A 22628-nucleotide genomic window follows, 5' to 3' on the forward strand; every position below is an offset into this window, starting at 1 on the left:
ATCTATATATTTTATAAAACAAAATTTTATACTTTTATACTATTTTATATATTATAAAATATGTAAAATAAAATAGTAGATATAATAATTTGTAATACACTAATTTTATAACTAAAAAAAGTGTGTAATATTAATAATAATAATAATTTTATTTGTTGTAATTTATAAGTAGTACAAAATGTGTTGGATTGTGTATTGGAGGTGGGTCTTAGGTGGGGATTAGGCGGGTCTTAGATGGGGATGGATATCCAAGTGGGGGGTGGGGCGGAGATGGTTTTGGAATTGTACCCACCGGGGCGGGGATGGGGGTGAATTTTGGACCGTCGCGGGGACGGAGATGGGGATGGGGATAACTTTTAGGTGGGGATGGGGATGGGAAGGCCAACATCCGCCCCAATCCGCCCCAACCCGCACCATTGACATCCCTAGTTGTAACCAATTGATTAGTAAATTCCGTACTGGGTAAGGGTGTGTTTCATTCACCTGATTGTCACTAATCTGAACTTACCTTAATTTATCTGAACTTATTAGATTTTAGTAGTATTAAAACTGGCTCCATATTTTAGCTGCAATTTGTACTTGGTAACCCTTATTAAATCTGAACTGAATTTATCCTGAACTTATTACGTATTACATGAAAATAAGGTGAACCGAACCGACCTTAAGTTAAATCAAAACTGACCAGAAATGATTTATCTACTCAAATCCAAGTCTAACTTTAGCCCGTTGCTGCGCTTGGCGGCTTGCTGGCCCGATTTAATTGTCTGTAAATCAAAATTTGTCCAATAATTTTCCCATTTTTATTGGCAAACAAGTTTCAGGACAATTCAAGATCATAATGACAATGGCGTAGATTTTTGTCAGCCATTCTTGTTTAACTTACTGGTAACTACCCCTTCTCTCTCTTTTTTATTTTTTATTTTCTCAATTGATCTATGTAATTTATTTAAATTTATTTTACTTATCTTGTTTGTTATTTCTTCGTAATAAAGATCTGTTTTTGTGTTCTTGGTTTTATTCATGTTTAATTAACTTCTAAGATTGAAAATTAATCAAATGTACTATTTCTGAAGTTTATATTAATCAATTACAGTAATGTTTTGTTGGAAAATTCTTTGCCAAAAAAGTTGGAATTTTTTTGACTGTAATTTGCTTAATTATTCGGACATATACCTGGATCTTGTAGGGATAATGGGATATTATCCAATTGTTTGATAATTACAAATTTGGAGCAAGATGTTTATTTGTTAATGGTGTAATGAAGGTAGAAATACTGTATATTGGTTCAGTTCATGGTCTAACTTGGAAGTTGTTTTTCGCGGTGTTGAGTAATTGTGTTAACATTGATAAAAGAGAATGTAAATCATCAGTAGACGCGATTGATCGATCAATTGATGATATGTTTATCATAAAATTGGTGTGCAGGCACTTCATTGTGCAATCAGGATTCAGGACTTACTTGGAGAAGCTAGTTGTGTGAGTATTATCAGAGCCTCAGAGGTACACTTCTCTCTTTCCTCGAGTTAAAACTTGCAATAGTTACGACTTACAAGCAAAATTTGCACTAAATGGATATATATAATTGAGTGCTTAGCATAATGTTGAAACCCATTGTAGCCCACTTGTGAGTGTCCCACATTGGAGAAAGAGGAGACGTGGTTTCACTTAAGGTAGAGAAGTAACTGCTACTATTGCCAACCGGTTTTAGTATGGAAGCTCTTAAGCCTTGTTTGTGGACCAAGCTCTCCTCCTCCTTGTTCGGATTGCCCAGCCCCAGGCCCATTTCATATTGTTTCGAAATTTAACACATAATTAAGTTTGAGTTGCAAAACATATTTAATATTTTCCAACTTTTCAATAAAATAAGGAAACAAGAATGGCTGTAGAAAATTCAGTTTGTTCGACAGTTTTTTCTTCCAAAGGGAAAGCAAAGCTCACATTTCAGTACCTTGTACTGGCTGTAGCATTTTTAAATCACATGATCTGCATACTTCTGTAAATAGCTTTCTTTCGTTAGCAGCTAAATGAGTCCATTTCTGTTCATCCTCTAATTGACTTTGAAAGTAGCTGCAACTTATAGCAATATGTATACCAGTATAAATTAGGCCATTTGGAGTTAAATTAAGTCGAAGGTAGGAATTTATGGCATTTAATCGTTGAAGATTTGTTTCAGTCTATAATCTATATAGTCCTTTATTAAGAGGCTAGGTTGAGAGTCTTAGCTGTAGAAGTTGTTAGTGATTCTATTCAAGTTTGGTTTTGTATAGATGCTTGGAACACTCCGTACAAGACGTCGTAATCAGTATGGAGTGCAATTGTGTGCAGTTGCATCAGCTATGCTCCTGCTCTTTTCAGTCACTCTTCTCTACAATCGCCTCACAGCAAACCGGAGGGGTTCTTTCCTGAATGACGGAGTTGCAGTCTTTGACTATCTTTTTGCTGTTGAGGATCCACTACTTCAAGACTCTGATCCTGACCTAAGAGCCACTTTGTCAGACGACCGAATTGATGAGCTTGATGTCATCGATGATGACTCCAAGGTTTCCAATGAGGAGGAAATCCTGAGGGGTTTAGAATCTGAAGGGGAGGAGAATGAGCATACTACGATTTCATCTACTGTATCTTCTGGTTACTTCTTTGATCACGCATCACATGTTATTCGTCGTACATTTGATGGAAAGTCTATCGATGAGTTTGACCAGTGGGAGGCTCATGCAACGATGTTTGAGGCTGGGACTGCTTCTGAGGAAAAGCTGAGCAAGGTTGGTTCTTTTTCTCTTAATAATTTTCTATGGGGTACTTTACTACTCCCTCCGTCCAATATATAGTTCTTGTTTGTGTTTTTTCACGGTATTTAAGAAATGGGAGGAGAAAGTGAATGAAGTACATAAAAAAGCTAAAAAGTACAATTATAGACAAAAGTTAGAGAGTGAAAGTGAAAAAAGTACAAAGCAAGTTGAAAATTTAAGGGTAATTTAGGAAGTACAATGAATAAAGTTGCAAAAAAATGAGGGTATGAGGGTCTTTACCTACTATCTAAAAATAGAAACAGGAACAACATTTTAGGTCTCTAAAATGGGAAATCAGGAACTATAATATGGGACAGAGGGAGTATATTTTGTCATGAATTCAAACTCTGGATAGCTAAATGCCTATAAATGTTATTAGTTGATCTGAAAGTCCCTCACCACAAACCCTTTTTATTTCAAATCTTGCCTTTTTTTTTTTCTTTTTTTTTTTTTGAAATTGTGGGGGAGAGGGGTTTGTAGTCCGGTTTCTAAGTTGATTTTTCTTGGAAGTTGCTGACTTTTTTAGTGTTTTTTTTTTTATTTATTTTTTTAACTAATATATATATATATATATATATATTTCAATTTTTTGTAAAAATGTATCATTTATGTATCTTAATACGGATCTCTCTGATTAAAAGGAAAAGATTTGTTTGACTAGGTTGCATTTGGTTCAGATGATATGCCTGTAGATGAGGAGGTGAGAAGGAAAGTGGTAAAGGTTAATAACATTGAGGATGCGCTTCTCTTAAAATTGGGTTCAAATGGTTCACCACTGAGGGAGGGTTGGGCAGCCTGGTTCGATGCCAAGAGTGTGTTTCTGAGAAAAGATAGGATGTTCAGGTCCAGCTTGGAGTTGTTGAATCCTGTGAACAATATGCACTTGCAGGACCCTGATGGGTTTGGTGTAACTGGACTTACAAGAGGAGATAAGCTTGTGCTGAAGGAATATCTCCACAGATTGAAAAAAAAAGAACCCCTTGGGTGTTTCAAATAATGAATCAAAGGAAGTTGATGCTGACCACTCAGCTAAAAGGGATAGTAGTGTGAATCATGCTAGTATATGACGATCCCAAATGGACCTGTTTTAAGGTTGAGTTTTCTTTTTAATGACTCAAAATTGTGTTCCTATCTTCTATCTGGTCTCTTCTTGTTAACATGTGAATTACATTTTTGCTGTTTATAGACTAATCTTCAAACTATGTTGCTGTTCACGATGATTTCACTTAGCAGAAATATTGTTTTCCCTGCAACATTTACTATAGGGAAAATTATTTTTATTATGAAGGAAAACTGTTAGAAGTATTATAATAGCCCTAGTTAACTGTTTTTTTGGGAAACGATATGGAGATTTCATAGAAACCCTGATTTTCAGAATTTTGCGGAACTGATAGTATGAGAGTTTTTATGATGTGGGACTATTATTGCTCTATATGTGCTGCTAGACATCTGGTAGTTTGCTTGAAATTCTTGTGCTTAACTGCTTGTATTCTTCTGTATTAAACCCCCTCATTTAATATGTAAAATTCTAAGTTTAATATTCCAGTCTTCAAATAGTGACTTTAGAACGTTGATCGATTTTGCTGCTTTACATTGGTAGTTATTTACTAATTTATATACAATCATGTCTTTTGGGAACTCATTAGTCTTGCTTCTCATACACGTGGGCCTGATTTACAATAATGTCTGTTCAGTACAATTGTTGATATTGACAATCACCCTGGATTTCAGAGCTTAAGAGCTGACATAATATATCACCTAAATGGGTATTTGGTTTACACAGAGTGGGAATGAAATTAGAACCAGAATGTTACTAAGCATGTGTGGTTAAATGATGTTCTGGTTACACTAATATTCTATTATTAAGGTGTGGCTTGTGTAGGGATTCTTCCTTTTTTGGGCATATAAAGAAATATTCAAATATATATATTAAGAAGTTTTTGTGAAACTTGTATGATTCATTCATGTGTTAACTCGTTGATGATTAAAATGAATTTGATTATGTTTAACAGGAAGGAGTTATCTAGAAGGAATTTTGGCTCAAGCTTTATATATCAGTTTCAAGGTATGGCTGATGGGTCTCAGCTTCCATATATTGTATCATGGATTCATTATTATTCTACGGAGTAAAATAGAATGCATTGAGTATATAATTTATTTTTAATCGCGTCTCATTTGTGGTATAACACTGATTTTAAGTGTGGAAGACAAGTAACTAAGTAAGGATTTGAGCATAGTATGCTAGCTGAAATTTTACAAGAAGAGAATGACCCTGAGTTCTGCTGGAATTGTCAGTGAAAGTTACTGAAACGGTTATGAGGCGATATGGAACTGAATTTGGCCTGTCATTACTCATGAGTTTCATGACTGGGGGCAAGTGAAGGACCTAACTATTTTAGCCCCCTTCCCCGGTTCCCCCCAATCCAAGTGTTGTATGTAGTTATGAGTTATGACATTGTCTATATGTTAGGTTGTTTTTTTGGAATTGTGGAGTACTTCCCCATCTTCTTCATGGCAATTAAATTTATATTTAGATTGCCTGATACAATTTGTTATGTTAGTACTCGTATTTGGTAGACTCACTTGGTAATTTGTGGTTGTTTTCTGAGATGAAGTGTCTGGCCAAGGATGATGCTACCAATATAGTATGATGTTTGATATGAATTTGGATATTGAACCCTAGCAATTTAATTAAGTTTGTGATTTGGAAAATGTTCTGTTACACTTCCATACATTCTTCTTGAAGGAATAATCATGACCCATCTTAAGTTAAGATTACTCTCAAATTCGGGAATGAACAAGTGAAGATAGTGTATGCTGTATGGATTTTTTTAGTTTGGGGCTAATGTATTCATTCTACCTATGGTGAGCATCCATGGGCCCCCCCTTTTTTATTTATTTTTTTAATTTTTATTTTATACCCTAACTTCTAAGTACTCAATTGTTATACTTTTTCTTCCTCTTTTTTTATTTGGAGACAAATTGTTATATCTTCTATTCTTGCATCTATGCTCCTAGGCATATTACGAAAATATATGATATACGAAGTATTTTATAGAATGCACACTCCTTTTAATGTAAAATAAGTAATTTTCCTGTCTAATTTAGCTTCCATTCGAAATTGAGTTTAGCTTCCATTCGAAATTGAGTTTAGCTTTTAACTTTTGAGAAGAAGCAGCACATTCTGACCAAAGAATATATACTCCTCAGTTCACATATATGAGCTGAATTTGGTCGACTTTTATTTGTCTCTTTGTTCTTTGATTATAAATCCCATCTTGGACTGCCAAAAACTAGAGTTGAAATGATTTAAATTCTTTGATTTACCCAACAACCCTTGTAAATAGTGGTACCACGCAACTGGAGATTGACTGAATAGCAAGAAGCCAAAACAGTAGAGAAGATCAAATCCAAGGGTTTGGTCACCAATTTTTTTTATGATAGAAGCCAAAAGGAAAGTTTAGGTAAAAGGATTCCAATGTCTTGGAGATGACTTTTCTTGAACTCTTAATGGAATCGGAAATTAATTGATAAAATGATGATGTACCGATGGGAAGAGGAGACAGGACATTGGTGAAGCTGTATTAGGTCATCAGCTGAATTGTAGCAATGTGGAGAGGGAATAAGTGAAATAGATATACTACTTATTTACTAAGTTAGATAGTCTGAGAACGTAATTATCTTTAGTCTGTATTATCTCTTATGTACTTGTAGTAGATATTAGCCCGGCCTTTTGGATTGAGGACGAATGCCTTAAAAGCCATGTTGTTGAGTACTTGAGTTGAACCTACTACTTGCTGGCTTTGCTGTGTGCTCTTATTTGGTGATTGTTCTTTGTTCTCTTGTGAGCAATCGAGGTTTTGGTTGACAGTTCACATTCATGACTACTTCAGAGAATATATCTGATTATCGCTTACAGTTCACATTCATGACTACTTCATGGCGAAGGTAGTCTAATCTGTAGGAAAATGCAAAGGTGGGGTGAAAAGAAGCAAAGAAAGTTTGTCATTACATCACTGCAGATCTTATGCTAGCTCATAGACTCCTTTCGTAGCTGGCGCTTCTCTTATCACCACTCTAGCCTTGCATCATATATAAACCTCATATCTGTTGTAGTCTTTTTCCCATGTGGGAAATCCGTTTGAATATCATCTGCTTCAATGGCTTAAACATCCTCTCACTCTTTAATAATATCGGCTTATTAAGAGATGGCTCTTATTGTTATATTTTGCGTGAACAGAGAATAGAAGTAGAAAAGTAGTCCTTTGTAGTATGCTAGATTGCTAGTGAATTATGGTTGGTCAAAAGGATGTGAATTATAACTAGAAGCATTTGAACCATTATGGTTGAAGGAAGCTCATTGAATAGAGGAGGTTATTTTGGTTCATAGGTACATAGATTATTGATTCAAAAATATTATGATGTTAATAGATATGAAATACTCGGTATAATTTCATGCTAGTCCCAATTAGTATTATATAGTCCTGGAGTACAATGGATCATGGTACTCCTTACACAATACATTTGAGTTATTTTGCGTACACTTTATGTTATATTGTTTAAATGTTGTGTTATTTTGTTACAACAATATGTTATTTACTTATATATTACTTCAACCCCAACTCATGCTATTTTTAATTTACATTAAATAACATGTACTTATATAAAAATAGCATAGATATAAATTGAAATAATAATAAATTCACATCAAAATAACATTAGCAGTGTTGAGTTTTAAGGCATCTTGAAGATAATCAAAGACTTTAGAAGATACTAAATTTCTAGACATAAACACATTTACACTCTTAAACTACCTTCAAATCAATTGATTTCTAAGAAACACAAAAAAAAATTAGAAGAAGAAAAGGGGAGAGAGAAAGTATGTTAGATTTAGAGTTAGAGTAGTGAGAGGAAGAGAGTGAGAGTGAGGTTGATTCCTAGAAAACCCAAAAACTTGGAAGAAAAAAGGAGAGAGAAAGTGTATGATTTTGAGTTGGAGTAACTGAGAGGAAGAGAGAGTGAGTGCGGGAGGAAGATGAATGAGAAAAATAGCGAAATAACATACATGTATTTAAAAATAGCACATACTACCTCCGATCCACATTTGTTGCAACTTTGGGGGTAGTTGCGGAGGCCGAGGCAAAATTTCCTAAGCATGTTTATTGAAAGATAAGGGTATACAATTAAGTATTAATCAAGTAATAAAAAATAAAAAAAAAAAAAAAAAACAAATTCAACCCAATTTTAAAAATGAAACCCACCACCAGTCCACGGCCAACCAAACCACGACCACCAAACCACCAACCCCAGAAACCCAACGAAACCACCAACACCGAAACCACCGACCCCCGAAACCACCAACCCCAACAACCAACTCCGAAACCACCAACCCCAACACCGAAACCACCGACCCCCGAAACCACCGACCCCAACAACCAACTTCGAAACCACCAACCCCAACAACCAACTTCGAAACCACCAACCCCGAACCCACAAATCTGGAAAAATAGAAGAAAGGATTGAAGGAGGAGAGAGAAAAAAAATGGGGATGAGGAAGAAGATGTAGAAATTTGATGAATAATGGTGATGAGGAGGAAGATGAAGAGGATGAAGGTGGCTGGAATTGGTTTGGTGGCTAAGGGCTTGATTTTGGTGAAGATAGGTAATTTAATTAATGTTAGGGTTTAAGCTAATTAGATAAAATCAGTTTTGTAATTAGGGTGTTTTAAAAAAAAGTAAGGGTAAAATTGTAATTTTACCACTTAAAAGTTACTACAAAAGGAAATAAATGGGAAAGTTGCAAGTCTTGCAACTAATGTGGACCATTCAAAAATAGCAAAAGTTGCAACTAATGTGGACCGGAGGTATATATAATTTGAAGTAACAAAGAGTTAACATCAAAATAATATGAGTTTTATAAAACCTGGAGTACCGTGTGCATGGTACTCCAGGAGTATGCTAGAAATTGCGCTTTTATAAAATTGGACATTTTCAAACCATTTTCACCACTCAATCTTAGTAAGGGTATGATGGTAAATTCAACCATAAATTACAAGTGTTACTATTCTAGACACCTTAACATGTACTCATATCATAACAACTTTTCCTGGACAAGGGACAAATTCTTAGGTGTAACCTCCTGCACCTAGAAATAAGTGTCACTATCAAAACGCAGGAGAAACTACGTGAAACGCAGCCACACATATTTAGTGTTCTCTAACGTTTCTTCCCGCATAAGATACTTAGTTTCCTTTTTCAAATTTTTTGGTTTCCTCTTTTCCAATTCTCTCTCTTCTCCTATCTTTCCTAATTCTCATCAAAGTTTTTCATTAAAATTTTCATCACTAATTTTGTTATCTGTTTTTTATTTTTCTGGAAAAATTATTCCCTATTTTTTTCTCCTTCTTTAATTCCTTTTTCCTCTGTTTTTTCTGAAAAAATTATTCTCTGTTTTTGCGATTGCATCTGTTTCGATTGGATAATATGATAAAAAATTATCATTATGATTTTCTTTTCCTCTGTTTTTTCTCCTTCCTTCTTTAATATCTCTCTCCTCTTTTTTTTTTTTTTTAATCTTTTGTTTCAATTTTTCGATTCAATTTTTCAATTGAATTTATTATGTGGTGAATTTGTGCTTAATTTTGATTGATTAAGTTTATCTAACTTTTGAATTCATATGAATTGATTTTTTTTTAGCTTCGATCAATTTCAGTTGTGTATGAATTTCATCTGATTTTTTGCATTTTTTTTATCAATGAACATAATTATGTAAAATATGAACATATCCATAGGTTCCCTTAAATGTGAACATTAGTTTTTCATAAAGTGAACATAGGCATAAAAAATATGAACATATGCATTTCAGAAAGTAAACATAACAATTCAAAATATGAACGTAAGCATTGGTTTCCTTAAAGTGAATATAAGCATTTAAAAGGTGAACATATGCGTAAAAAAAATATGAAAATATGCATTCAAGAAAGAGAACATATGCATAAACAGGCTTAATGAGAATATTTTATGAACAACAAATATTTACTATGAATATTTACATTATGAACATATGCATAGGCTCCTTTAAATGTGAACATTAGCTTTTCAGAAAGTGAACATAGGCAAAAAAAATATGAACCTATGCATTTCAGAAAGTGAACATAACATTTCAAATATGAACGTAAGCATTGGTTTTCTTAAAATGAATATAAGCATTTAAAATGTGAACATCTATGTAAAAAAATATGAACATAAACATTTAAGAAAGACAACATATGCATAAACATATTTAATTAATATTTCATGAACAACACTTATTTACATTATGAATATTTGAAATTATATATGAACATATAAAATATTATTATGAATATAATGCATTTAATTATGAACATAAAAATTTGAAGAAATAAAAAATAATATGATTATGAAACATATACATTATAAGTTCATGGGTGTGGCATAAGTTCAAGCCCTTAGCAAAGACAGGCGCACGAGCATTGGCTGCTTGTTCTTCACTTCATCTGCATCAAGTCCATGGGTGTGGCATAAGTTCAAGCCCTTAGCAAAGAGCCAAAGAGCCTAGAATTTTAATGCTTAAAAAAAAAAAAAAAAAAAATAGTTGGGCTTGTATGCGCTATACCATAATCTTACGTAGTCATGTGTAATATAGGCCCATTGAAAATTTATTAACAAAACAATACGTAGTAATACCAATCAGGGGCAATCAGCCATTATTGACTTATTGTGTGTGGATTTGCATTTTATTTTGACAAACTTTTAAATAAAACGGATGTTCAGTATAATTTACTGAACATCCGTTATAAAGTGATAATAAAATGTGTAAAAGTTACACTAAAACGCACAAAAGTTACCCTGATATATATAAGAGTTATTTATACTTCATTGATAAATTTGACAAAAGTAACACTAAATTTGACAAAAGTGACACTAAATTTAACAAAAGTATACCCGATATACAGTAAATTACTGAAAACCGGGTGTATACAAAAGTTTTCCTTTTATTTTTCGTATTACGTAATTTGAAACAAATGATTTTGGCACGATAATGTAGTATGGATTATGGATTTATGGAAATTTGTAACAAAGGAACAGCTGGACAAGATTAGGACTTATGGATTGTAATGTGCACATGTCTAAAATATAAATTGAGCATACTACATTATCATATTATGATTGTGGATTTTGGCATGTCTAAAATACTTCGTATTCCTTTTTTTTTTTTATTTTGTTGAGTATTAGTCTTTTGTAGAGGGGGGCCTCCCACCAAGGTTGTTTGGAGCCCGATCCTTGATAAATTTTTGTAATCAATTAGTTAATGAATTTTAAAAACTTTATTTTATTTATAAATATTAGAACTTGCCAAGATCCTCCATTGGTAGTCTATGTCAATTATTTTTATTGTGATTTTTTTTTTTTTGACAGGTTATTGTGAATTAAGTGTACATAGATGTTTTTGTTATTTGCTTAAAGACTATTTCAATTTTCAAATTTAATTATTTAGAAGCTATTTGATTGTGTTTGAGACATTTACGATTTCAAAATGTAGCATTTTTCTATTCACGATTTCTATTGCAATATATAATTTCATATATTTTGAATACTATGCAAAAACAAATGACGTAAAACGTATTACAATTAAAATCAATAGTATCACTAAAAAGCAATGATAAATTTTTACCATAAACCTTTACAACAAATCATTATGAGAACTTCATCAATGACTTGGAGTTCAAAAACCGATATGGACCGGAGTGGTTCTCGAACTGGTTGGGACTGAAGAGAACCAGTCCTAACAAGTTCAGTCTTTGAGTCGAGAAAGTTTAATTTTTGGTCTTCAGTCTAGTCCAATCTAATACAAAATCACTTAAATATCAATGTTGGACTAAACCGATTTTTGCATTTAACAACCTCTATCAATAACTATATACTAAAAGACACACCAGCAATGACACGTGTCAGTTTCTGGTGTGTCCTTAGTATTTTTTAAAAAAAATATATTTAATAGAAAATTTATTTTAGGAAATTATTTGTAAAATTTAATTACTACTCCGTATATTAATAGAAATGTATTTGCCTTTTTTTAATATTCACATTCAATTAACTAATTAATATGGAAAATAGAATAGCAAAATATAATCTTTGTAAATATTTTCAAAAAATACAATTTTCTACTATAAGTTTTTATGTGGCAAACATAATATCCGTTTCAAGGATACAATTGAGACAGACAAAAATTAATGACTAAAAACGAGATATTACAATATATGATCACTAATAAATATATACGTACATGATTTTTTTTGTCAATAACCGTGCATGGCACGGGACCTAACCTAGTTATGTTTATTATTTACCTTAAACTTACTATAAATATTATTATACTGTGAGCTATCATATGTTAGACATTTAAAATAGGCATTAACAAATAACAATCTTATTTCTTAGATTTATCTTTCTCATTTTTCCTAAGGTTACGAAAATATATATAAAAAAATTCTAAAACTGATCCAAACAGAACCTATCTAGTCTTCAAGTTTTGAATTTATATTTCCAATCTTTTGTTCGGTGAATAGGCGATAGGCCTACTTGGACCAAATTCTAACATTTATCAAATTCATATTTGCATCGAATTGTGTAAATCACTAATCAATTAATCATGGATAGTTTCTTATATCTTAAAATACACATATTAAATTCCTACTTGATTTTCAATTGCCGAAATTAATTAATTATTCATGAGCATATTTGAATTAAATTTGTATGCCTTATAAAATTTTTCTAAATTAAAACCATCTGAGCTTATTTTTACCATAAATCAACCTAAATTCAAACTAACTTCTCTAATAATCTAATTTGAATCCATTTGTTGTTATTCAAGTCAACTATTATACTCCGTATGCACAAGTTACTTGATATTGTTGAGCACAATTCACAAAAATTTGAACATACTACTAATACTTAAGATCATTTCAAATTAATTTAATCATCATAGAAAAGTTAAAACAATGACAATTCCAATTAGTTTTGTATTTGTTGTTTAGTGATTTTGGTGGTACAATTGGTAATAACGATTTGGATGTTTAGCAATGAGCTACTTCTTTCAAAGTAGTAACTAGTCATATTTTTATCTAGAGATGTGCAAGATGATACCGATATAACCACAAAACATAAACTGTCTCTCACTGTTAATATTTTATTTTATCTTACATTTTGACGTTGAGTTTAAATTTTTATTGAAAACAAACAAGATGGACGTTACATTTGCTCTACTCTTTGAAAAATTTAATAAAAACCATAGAGTAAAAAAAAAGTTATAGTAGATCAAGATTTGGATTATTTCAACAGGAAACATTGGAAACCACAAATCTGACTCCCACAAAAAAGCATAAAATAGAAGATCCATCATTTGTTTATTTGTTGGAGTATGGTAGCTATTGCTTTGGGTTGCTCATTTGCCAAAACCTTTGAAAACTCGGATTTTTCACCAAATACCACTGAGTTATTGCAAAATTCACCATATACCACATAAAATTTTCTAATTCACCATATAGCACTGAGTTAATGTACATTAACACAGAATGCCATTTTTGGTAACTGCCGTTAACGCCGTTAGTAATTAAGGTTAATTGTGCCACGTGGCAGCTTGTAATTGGTTCTTATTAATATTATTTAATTACTTAAATAAAAAATTAAAAAAAAAAACAACCACCTCTCTCTCCTCTGACCGAACACCCAGACCACCACCTTATCCCGACATCCCTCGCCGGCACGGAATCCGACCAGATTCCCCCAGTCGCCGGTGCATTGGCCTCCCCCTGTCGCGCCTCTCTTGCCCCCTAAACCACCAGCCCCTTCATCGAAACCAACTCCCTCAGCCCGAAACCTCCTCCTCGAAGAATCCCTAAATTCTCAATCATTCCTCCCAAAACGAAATCAGATAATTAGGGTTTCGAGATGAAGGTCGAAAATCATGGGTTTCTTCTATTCTCAAAGCTTTAGGGTTTGGTTTCGCTCGATTTTAGGGTTTGATTTCGCTCGATTTGATTTCGCTCGATTTTATAGTTGATTTTTCTCAGTTTTCTCTCTTCATTGCCGCCATTAAAGAAACCTTTCATGGGTCATGTCAAGATTTGGGGGCTTTTCTGGCAACTAGGGCTGACTTACGGGCTGCCTTGGTGGCGTGTTGCGTCAGATTTGGGGGTATTCTGGCGGCAAAATTGAGGAGGAAGGGTTAGGTTTGGGGCGTTGTATTGGGTGGGACGTCGGAGCGAGGAAGGGAGTCGCCGGCGGTGTTTTGGGCGTTTGGGGTTCTGGGTTGGTGGTCTGGGCGGTGTTTTGGGCGTTTGGGTTCTGGGTTGGTGGTCTGGGCGGTGGTTTGGGCGTTGGTGGTGGTCTGGGTGTTCGGTCAGAGGAGAGAGAGAAGGTGGCTTTTTTTTAATTTTATTTTATTTAATTAAATAATATTAATAAGAACCAATTACAAGCTGCCACGTGGCACAATTAACCTTAATTACTAACGGCGTTAACGGCAGTTACCAAAAATGGCATTCTGTGTTAATTTACATTAACTCAGTGCTATATGGTGAATTAGAAAATTTTGTGTGGTATATGGTGAATTTTGCAATAACTCAGTGGTATTTGGTGAAAAATCCGTTTAAAACTTGCACTGGATAAATCCAAAACTTCCTCATATAATTATCGATCATAAACAATTAAACACCATATTTTCTATTGTAGTTTTTGAAGTATTAAAGAATTACTCCTAAGTAAAAACAATTGAATTGAATGTTGTTTGAAGTACTAAAGAATTGCTCTTTTTGTTCTTTGATAAACTAATTAAAGAATTGCTCCTTGTTGAATGTTGTTCGTTATTCTTCGATGAGTGGGGTAAGATAAATTTATTAATTATACTAGATTAGTAATCGTGCGATGCACGAATTAGAATAAAAAATTCAATACAATATAAAATAATTAATTCACAAAATGTGTATTTTTGGAAAGAGAAATATCACTAATACGCTTTGGTTAATTGATGTTCACATTTTAATTTATTTATTAAAAATTATTTTCCTAATATTGAATTTGGAAGGAGAAAAATATGATATAAATGATGTCCTAAACAATTTTGAAGGGAAAATTTTTCATAAGAAACTGACATGTGTACAGTGATGATGTAAGCGGTTTTTATTTTAGTTATAACTAGGATGGGCTTCTAAACAAGGCTATTACTCGAGAACTCCTTGTTTGGCCCAAGGATTGTTTCTCAAGCTAAGAAATCTTCAAAAGCTTGCCAAATACGATAAGATTAGTAAAATTGGGATTATTAAACTGTATTTTTCCTAAAATTAAATAGAATTTACGTAATTTATATTCAAGTACTAATATCTCTTTTCTTGTATACATTTACGTTTGATTCAACTCTATTATTTTTCTTAAATAATTCTTTCTACGGAGTACCTTAAGTTCTGATGGCTGCTTCTCATAAGTCATTCTCTCACTATTATACTTAACTAAATACTCACAATGGAGACACCAGTTTCTTTACAATATATATAATTGCCACAACACCTGTACACTCAAATTATATAATCGATTTAGTAGAGCTGGATATGACAACATAGCCAGATTACTTGTCATGTAGTTTTTCATTAAATTGAAATTTTTGTACTTTGATATTTAATTTATGGAAAATGAATGAATTGAGGTAATTAAGCACAAAAAATATGATTCTTGTAGAGTTACGGAGGTTGTACAAAAGAAAGGAAAAAATAACTTCAAAAAAAAAAGGATGGAGTTGAATAAAAACATAGTATACAAGAAAAGAAAGAGAGATAAAAACTAGTATATAAATTATGATCTCTATTATAAAATAAATCAAGAAAAGGGATAGTTAAAATGATATGAACCAATAATGATGGGTGGTACATAGGATGAGACACAATACGAAGTATTTTCTAACAAAAATAAGTACCGACTAATGATCGAGGATGAGTATTTCTATGAAGTAAGGAAAATTTGTAAATTGCAGCCATTTAAAGTTCATATTTTGCAAATTGTAGCCATTTAATTAATTTATTTTTTTTGCAAATTGCAGCCCAAAAGTTCATATAAATTGCAACGCAATTCAACTTTTACATCGATTTACATGTCAAAATATCTTCGGTTAAGGTTTTAGGGGCCATTTTAGCTCATAAGAGTCCAAATTGAGCTCGAAATTGGCAAAAAAAAATAACATATGTGTCTCGTTTTGCGTAACAAAAATATTTCGATTTGTGGGAAACTGTAAAAATGAGACACTTACATTATTTTTTTGCTAATTCCGAGCTCAATTCAACCCCCTAAGAACTAAAATGGCCCCTAAAACCTTAAACGAAGATTTTTTGACATGTTAACCGATAAAAAAAAGTTGAATTGAGCTTTAATTTACAATTTATACAAACTTTTGGGCTGCAATTTGCAAAAAAAAATAAAAAAAAAAATAAAAAAAATAAATGGATGCAATTTGCAAAATACGAACTTTAAATTGTTGTAATTTGCAAATTGTTCATATAATTAGATGAGTTATGATGAGGTTTTGGTGAAAAAGGAAGAATGACTAAATTATTATTTCAATAACATTCGTCCTAAATCTGTTCAAATAGTAGTAAGTGGCATGAAAAATGGTTACTTGGATCAGAATTGTGGCACTGGTTCAATTATTTTCAACAATATGGGGTGTGTTATATATTATAGTTACTTGTGGGCATATGCTCGAACCCTATTTTGATTATGAAAATTATCGTATTAGGGTTCGTTTCGCGACTGGTGAATTTAAAGCGGTATTACTCTCGAACCAAAGTGGGAATTCAGGAAATTGGCATACTTATTTCACTAATAATGACTAACAACTAGATATTTAAATAAAATTAATTAATAAGATAAGAAAATTAAATAAACAAATAATATTAAAATTATTTATGTATTAACAAATTATGTGAAATTAGCAAACAACTTCAACATTTTTTTTAAAAGGGATGTATATGATTTCTTCGATTCATCTACATTTAGAGAATGAATTGGTAAATACCAAACAATTTTGTTAGGTCAGACACTAAATACCATTTATCACTTGTAACAGTTTATAATCGTGGATTACATCATCCATAACCTTATTTTTGCCGTCCAAAAATTTTAGACCAATCTTGTTTAAACTGACTATATGCAATTTTGTATTGGAGCTGCGTCAAAATCATCGGGAGCTAGGTTGTTGGATAAAAATGGAAGGATATTTACAATATTAATTGGGGGATGCTAAAGACGTTAGGGCTCCATTTATTTTTGGTATTAGCATTAGTCGATATTTTCCGACATTTGTAAAAGAAAGATGATTCCTCAATTAAATTCGTTGATGGAGAGAATAAACGAGTTTGTTGTTAGACGACAAAAATAAAGTTATGAATGATGTGCGTACATGATTAGAACATGCTACAAGTGATAAATGGTTTTCAGTGTTTGATCTAACAAAATTGATTGATATTCACCAAGTCATTTTCTAATGTAGATAAATCGGAGAAATCATATACATCCCTTTCAAAAAGAAAAAAGTTGAGTTGTTTCCTAATTTCACGAAATTTGTTAATACATAAAAAATTTTAATATTATTTGTTAATTTTCTTATCTTATTAATTAAGTAGTTTTAGTCCTGTGCAATGCACGGATTTATAAAATATATGATTTATAAATAATAACAATTAATTAAAACTAAATAGCTTTTGTAATAATTTTTTTTAAGAAAAAAAAATTGAATTTATTAATGTCTATCCTTTAAAAGAATTTATTAAAAGAATTTTAATTTTTTTAATAGATTTTTTTTTTTTAAAAATAAAGTTAAGTATTTTGGAGGGAAATTTTTTCACAAAATCATGTCAAATGTCCCTCTGATGATTACTTTAGTATGTATAATAGATTATAGATTTGAATGACAAAATTTATTAATTATATTTGAATGATGTCTTCTCGAAAATAATACGGAGTATTATGTACTATATAGTTTATATTGGTCATTTCATAACCTCAAAAATTAAGGGATTTAATTATAATACTTCTTTTTCCAAAAAATAAAAGATAAAAATGTACAAATAAAGTCTAAAAATAAAGCTTCCAAACTTATAACCAATTAGTAATTGTAAGAGAAACTCCCTGGTCATTTCTCTCCTCTTTCTCTATGTGAGACATTTATAAATGGAATTATAATGAATTTCATCAATGTAGTACTCGTACTTGATAACATTCGTATTTTTGTACAATAATAATATAGAAAAAAATATATGGTAAAATATAACTACTTTATAAATGGTGTAGAAAGTAGAAACTAAAAGTTTTTCAAGTATTTTGAAGCAATTGAGGTATGACCTCATGAGTGTATCTTATGATATTTGGACTATTCTATGCTCTTCCAATTTTCTAAAATTTATTAGGAATATACTTTGAAATTGTGTGAAAACCAAAAAAGTTTGCTATATCTTGATCACAATTGCTGTAATATCTTAGTTGCTAAAGTCCTTTTCGTCTCGATTTGTTGTAGTAATACCGGGCCATTAAGAACTCTGATAGCTAGTTTTTAATTTACTACCTATCATGTTTAACTTTTGGCTATTATTAGATATGAAAATTTCTAAAGTTGCACATAATATGTAACATAGGTGGTATGTATTTTCTACGTAAATTAAGGGCCTGTTATATTTACTTAAATTCAGTTCAGTTCAGTTCAGCTCCAATCAGTTCAGTTGAGTTCAGCTCCTAATTTTCCTCTCTCATAAAATATTCATTTCAGCTTAGTTCACTCCAGTTCAGTTCAGCTCCAATCAGTTCAGTTGAGTTCAGCTCCTAATTTTCCTCTCTCATAAAATATTCATTTTAGCTTAGTTCAATTCATTTCAGTTCAGTTTAGCTCCAATCAGTTCAGTTCAGCTCCAATCAGTTTAGTTCAGCTTAGTTCAGTAAATGTGAACAGACCCTAAGTAAATTTCATATGATGTGTTCGTGGAGATTGCACCATGTGGAGTCTAGGTTACTCTCGATTGACTACATTTTTCCTTAAGTATAATTTATAAATAAATGATCAAATAAGACTGTGTGATATATACCTAGTAAATTCAACATGCAGCAATAATTGTATTATATAAAAAGCATGTTAATTATTGAGCTCATGTTAAAAAATAAAATAAAATAATGATAAAGACTAATAATATGAGTTTGAAGAGATTGTTGTATACACTCGGGTGTACGGTACATCCAAGTGTAGTTTTTAGGGCTTGTTCACATTAGCTTAATTTCAGTTCAGTTCAGTTAAGTTTCTAATTTTATTCTCTCATAGAATATTCATTTTAGCTCTATTCAGTTCAGTTTAGTTCAGTAAATGTAAACAGACCCTTAGTCACTTGGATGATTGTTGATTATTAAATCATCAAGCTAAGAACAAAACTTAATCTTTGTTTAGTTGGATGCACCGTGTACATAAAAAATTCTACTTGCTACGTACTCTTTGATTATGGACAAATCTTTGTCAAGTATGATGTTTACACAACCTTGTAGACAATAATAGAGAAACCAGAAATGCAAAGAATATGAATCAAATCAAAGCTAGAGCATGGGGTGGTTATGTCCATAATTAGCTAATCAAGGGACTTCATTTTTATTAATTTATTATCAAACAAAATTTCAATGTTTAATTATCATGTATAATTAGTCAATTATATAAATACCATTTGAAAGGTAACCCAACTGCCAAATATCCAATATCTTACTTTACTTTATTAATTTTCTTACATTAAAAATAAACGTATTAAGACATACTTGTATTAATTAAACAATCAAAATCATGTGGATTATCCTATAATAATTTGGATTATAGAGCTGTTGATGGAGCCCAATATAACATTATTACATCATGTGGTTGATACTGCACCCAATTGCAAAATCAATCTTCATTCGTGGGTGCATAAAACATAAATTAATAAAAAATAAAATGTAAAACAAAAAAGAAGCTTTATTTATCCCCCGCAAAACATGACGACAAAAAGAGGATACTAACCAAAATACAAACAGAACCTTATTATAACACTTTTTTGTTTTATTTACATTTTATCATTTTGTTTATTTCTAAGGATTCTATGACAAACGTTACTCTACTTACAACTCAAGGACAATTTCGGAATCTACTTAGCCTTTTTCCCTTCTTTTTCTTATTTTTTATATTTTATTATTATTAAATAATTAAGAAAAAGGGTGAAAAATAAGATAAAATGAGATTTAGACAAAAGAAAACCCCACAAAACTTGATTACATTTGCTAGCATCCAATGTCACTTTTAACCTCCTTTTCTTTCAGCCCTTTTTAGGTGACACATTGATAAGGAGGACTCGAGTTTTTTTGCCTTTTTTCTGTTTTTATTATTTTTATTTTCTATAAATCTAAATGTTGAGTCTTATTCAACAAAGTTAATAATTTGAGTGTAAACCTTTCATAAATTAGTAGGGTAATTTGAGTTGTGTTGATTTTTGGATGGATTTACTTGGATTACTTTGTTATGTAGACTGTATAGGGAAAATGTAGGCCTATTTGAAATTATTTTTGCTCAAAAGAATTGTGGACAAGAATGATGAATGTACAAATTAAATACAATTGTGATGTAATTGATGTATCTGTCTAACTAGAAGTTAACTAAAATGGATTGGATGAAGTTTCATTTTTTTTTTTGTCTGAAATGAACTCTATAGTTTGGTTTCTTAATGCACAACAACTAACAAGGAACACAACATATGTTTTAGAATAAATATAAAATAATAAAAGTGAAAAACAAATAAATTATACAAAAAGAGGCGTATATTGTAAATTTTAATTTAAAATACTTCCTCCGTTCTTTTTTTATTGCACCACAGAAAGTTGGCACAAGATTTTTGGTATCGGAAAAAAGGATGAGAGAGAAAGGTAAAAATACAAGATTGTCCATGTGATGGTATACATAAACTAAATAATCATGTGTTAAAAGTAAGGGTATATTTGATATTTGTAGTGTGAACACAAGTATTTCTTTTCCTAAAATAGAAATGGTGCAATATTTGTGATACTTTCTTAAAAGGTAAGTGGTGCAATATTAAAAAAACGGAGGAAGTATTTAAATTAGAATCATTAATAAAGGTTCTTATTTCCCATCCAATTCAATATTCACCTAAATCTACTAAAGGTTAAAATCATATTTTCATTGGACTGGGAGAAGGTCTTTCTTTTACCCCTTAGATTATTAATGTTGCTAACATATGATTAATGGACTAAATAAAGTAGTTATAATTTAAAATAGGTTCACTTAGTCTTCAATAAATAAACATTGATATAATCACAAATCGGAATGGATTATCTTATTATGTCCCTTTTTATATGGTAAGGTTCTTTATGACGATTTATGTTAGTTGACCCCTTAATTATTTTGGGACTAAGACTTTGTTGTTGTTGTTGTATAATTGCAAATTCGGATGAAGGTATTGTAGTATACACTTACTTCATATCTATTCAAACTACGAAGTATATATTTGATTAACAATGTAATTTAAACTATTACTAATTCGTACCAAAATACTTACGGAGTACTTGCCTTCTTTTCTAATACGAAAGGTTTATTCCGATTTACTGAACTTAACAGGTTGGGGCTGAACTGAATAGAGCTTAAATGAGGGAATGTTTCGATTTACTGAAAACAACTAAACGAACTGAACTGAACTGATTGGAGCTGAATTGAACTGAATTGTTTGTGAGAGAAAAAAATTAGGAACTGAACTGAACTGATGATTGGAGTTGAACTGAACTGATTGGAGCTGAACAAAACTGAAGTTAAGTTGAACAGAACAGACCATGAGTTGTTTATGAGAGAAGGAAATTAGGAGCTAAACTAAACTGAACTGATTGGATCTGAACTTAACTGAAATTAAGCTGAACAGAACAAACCCTGAAGTATATGTAATTGCTTGACTTGGGTTGATTACATTGAAGGTTATTAATGATTAACAGTATGTGTTGACAACTAGAAAGTCAACTAACACAAATTTTGAGAAACCAAGGGAGTATGTAATTAGGTAAAAATACTAATTAAAATTATATAGAAATTATACAGTAGTTCCACTAATACTGAATTACTGGCCTGTAATTCAACTGATTAGATGAAGTAAGTTGAGCGACAAAGACTACTATAGATTTCCTAAGTGATTTGACTCTTTGACAATTCAGGTAAAAGAAAGCAACTAAAGTCAACGACAGAAGTGGTATCCTAACTTAACAAACACCACTGTTGGCTTGCTTTGTACTAAATTAGTGTAGAAAAATGATCCCATTGAAGCTGTCACTTTGGACTCTTTTATCATCAAATAATTCACATTGAATAATACTTGGAAATATTTGCACCCAAATATAAAAGATGATGGATCACTAGTTCTAATTTATTCATTAAATAACCATATTTACATCTTGTTAGTGCTTGTCCAGTTGTCCTTTTTCTACTATTAAATTTATAAAGGTCATTCACTTTCCCCTAAGTTTTCAACAAATTGTATATAAATTGTAATGATTGGATTAATTAAATCACCCAGTTGTAGTATTTTCATCTCTTTCATTTCTTTTACTACGTAATTTTTAAGTTGTGAGTTTGTGACTAACATAATAAGTTACAAGTCTTATAACGTGTTTTACACTCTTACATGTACATGAAATTATATCACTTATCATGTATTGTGTTTAAGTTATGATTCCAGGGTTAATCGATTAACAAAATATTATTTACTTGCATAAGTTAAA

The 22628-nt window shown here is 31.4% G+C and overlaps 1 protein-coding gene across 2 annotated transcripts; it reads left to right on the forward strand.

The window, feature by feature from the left end:
- Positions 1-708: 708 nt before the first annotated feature.
- On the forward strand, positions 709-5501 carry LOC110723156 (uncharacterized protein At4g19900-like). 2 transcript variants are annotated; one of them, XM_021902483.1, is made up of 5 exons: positions 709-885; positions 1426-1500; positions 2268-2762; positions 3451-3881; positions 4802-5501. In XM_021902483.1, exons 3-4 carry the CDS (start codon positions 2268-2270, stop codon positions 3784-3786), a joined length of 831 nt encoding a protein of 276 aa, XP_021758175.1. In that variant the 5' UTR covers positions 709-885; positions 1426-1500; the 3' UTR covers positions 3787-3881; positions 4802-5501. The 2 variants fall into 2 exon arrangements, with proteins under 2 accessions (XP_021758175.1, XP_021758183.1); XM_021902491.1 differs by having other exon boundaries at positions 2326-2762.
- Positions 5502-22628: the final 17127 nt, after the last annotated feature.

This window comes from Chenopodium quinoa, unplaced genomic scaffold (assembly GCF_001683475.1).
Source record: "Chenopodium quinoa cultivar QQ74 unplaced genomic scaffold, ASM168347v1, whole genome shotgun sequence".
Classification (NCBI taxonomy): domain Eukaryota; kingdom Viridiplantae; phylum Streptophyta; class Magnoliopsida; order Caryophyllales; family Amaranthaceae; genus Chenopodium; species Chenopodium quinoa.

Excerpts from the sequence above, each read along its gene's own strand:
- LOC110723156 (XM_021902483.1), top strand. The coding sequence starts at position 2,268 with ATGCTTGGAACACTCCGTACAAGACGTCGTAATCAGTATGGAGTGCAA. Across the intron at positions 2,763-3,450 it reads CTGAGGAAAAGCTGAGCAAG|GTTGCATTTGGTTCAGATGA; the intron begins GTTGGTTCTTTT and ends TTGTTTGACTAG.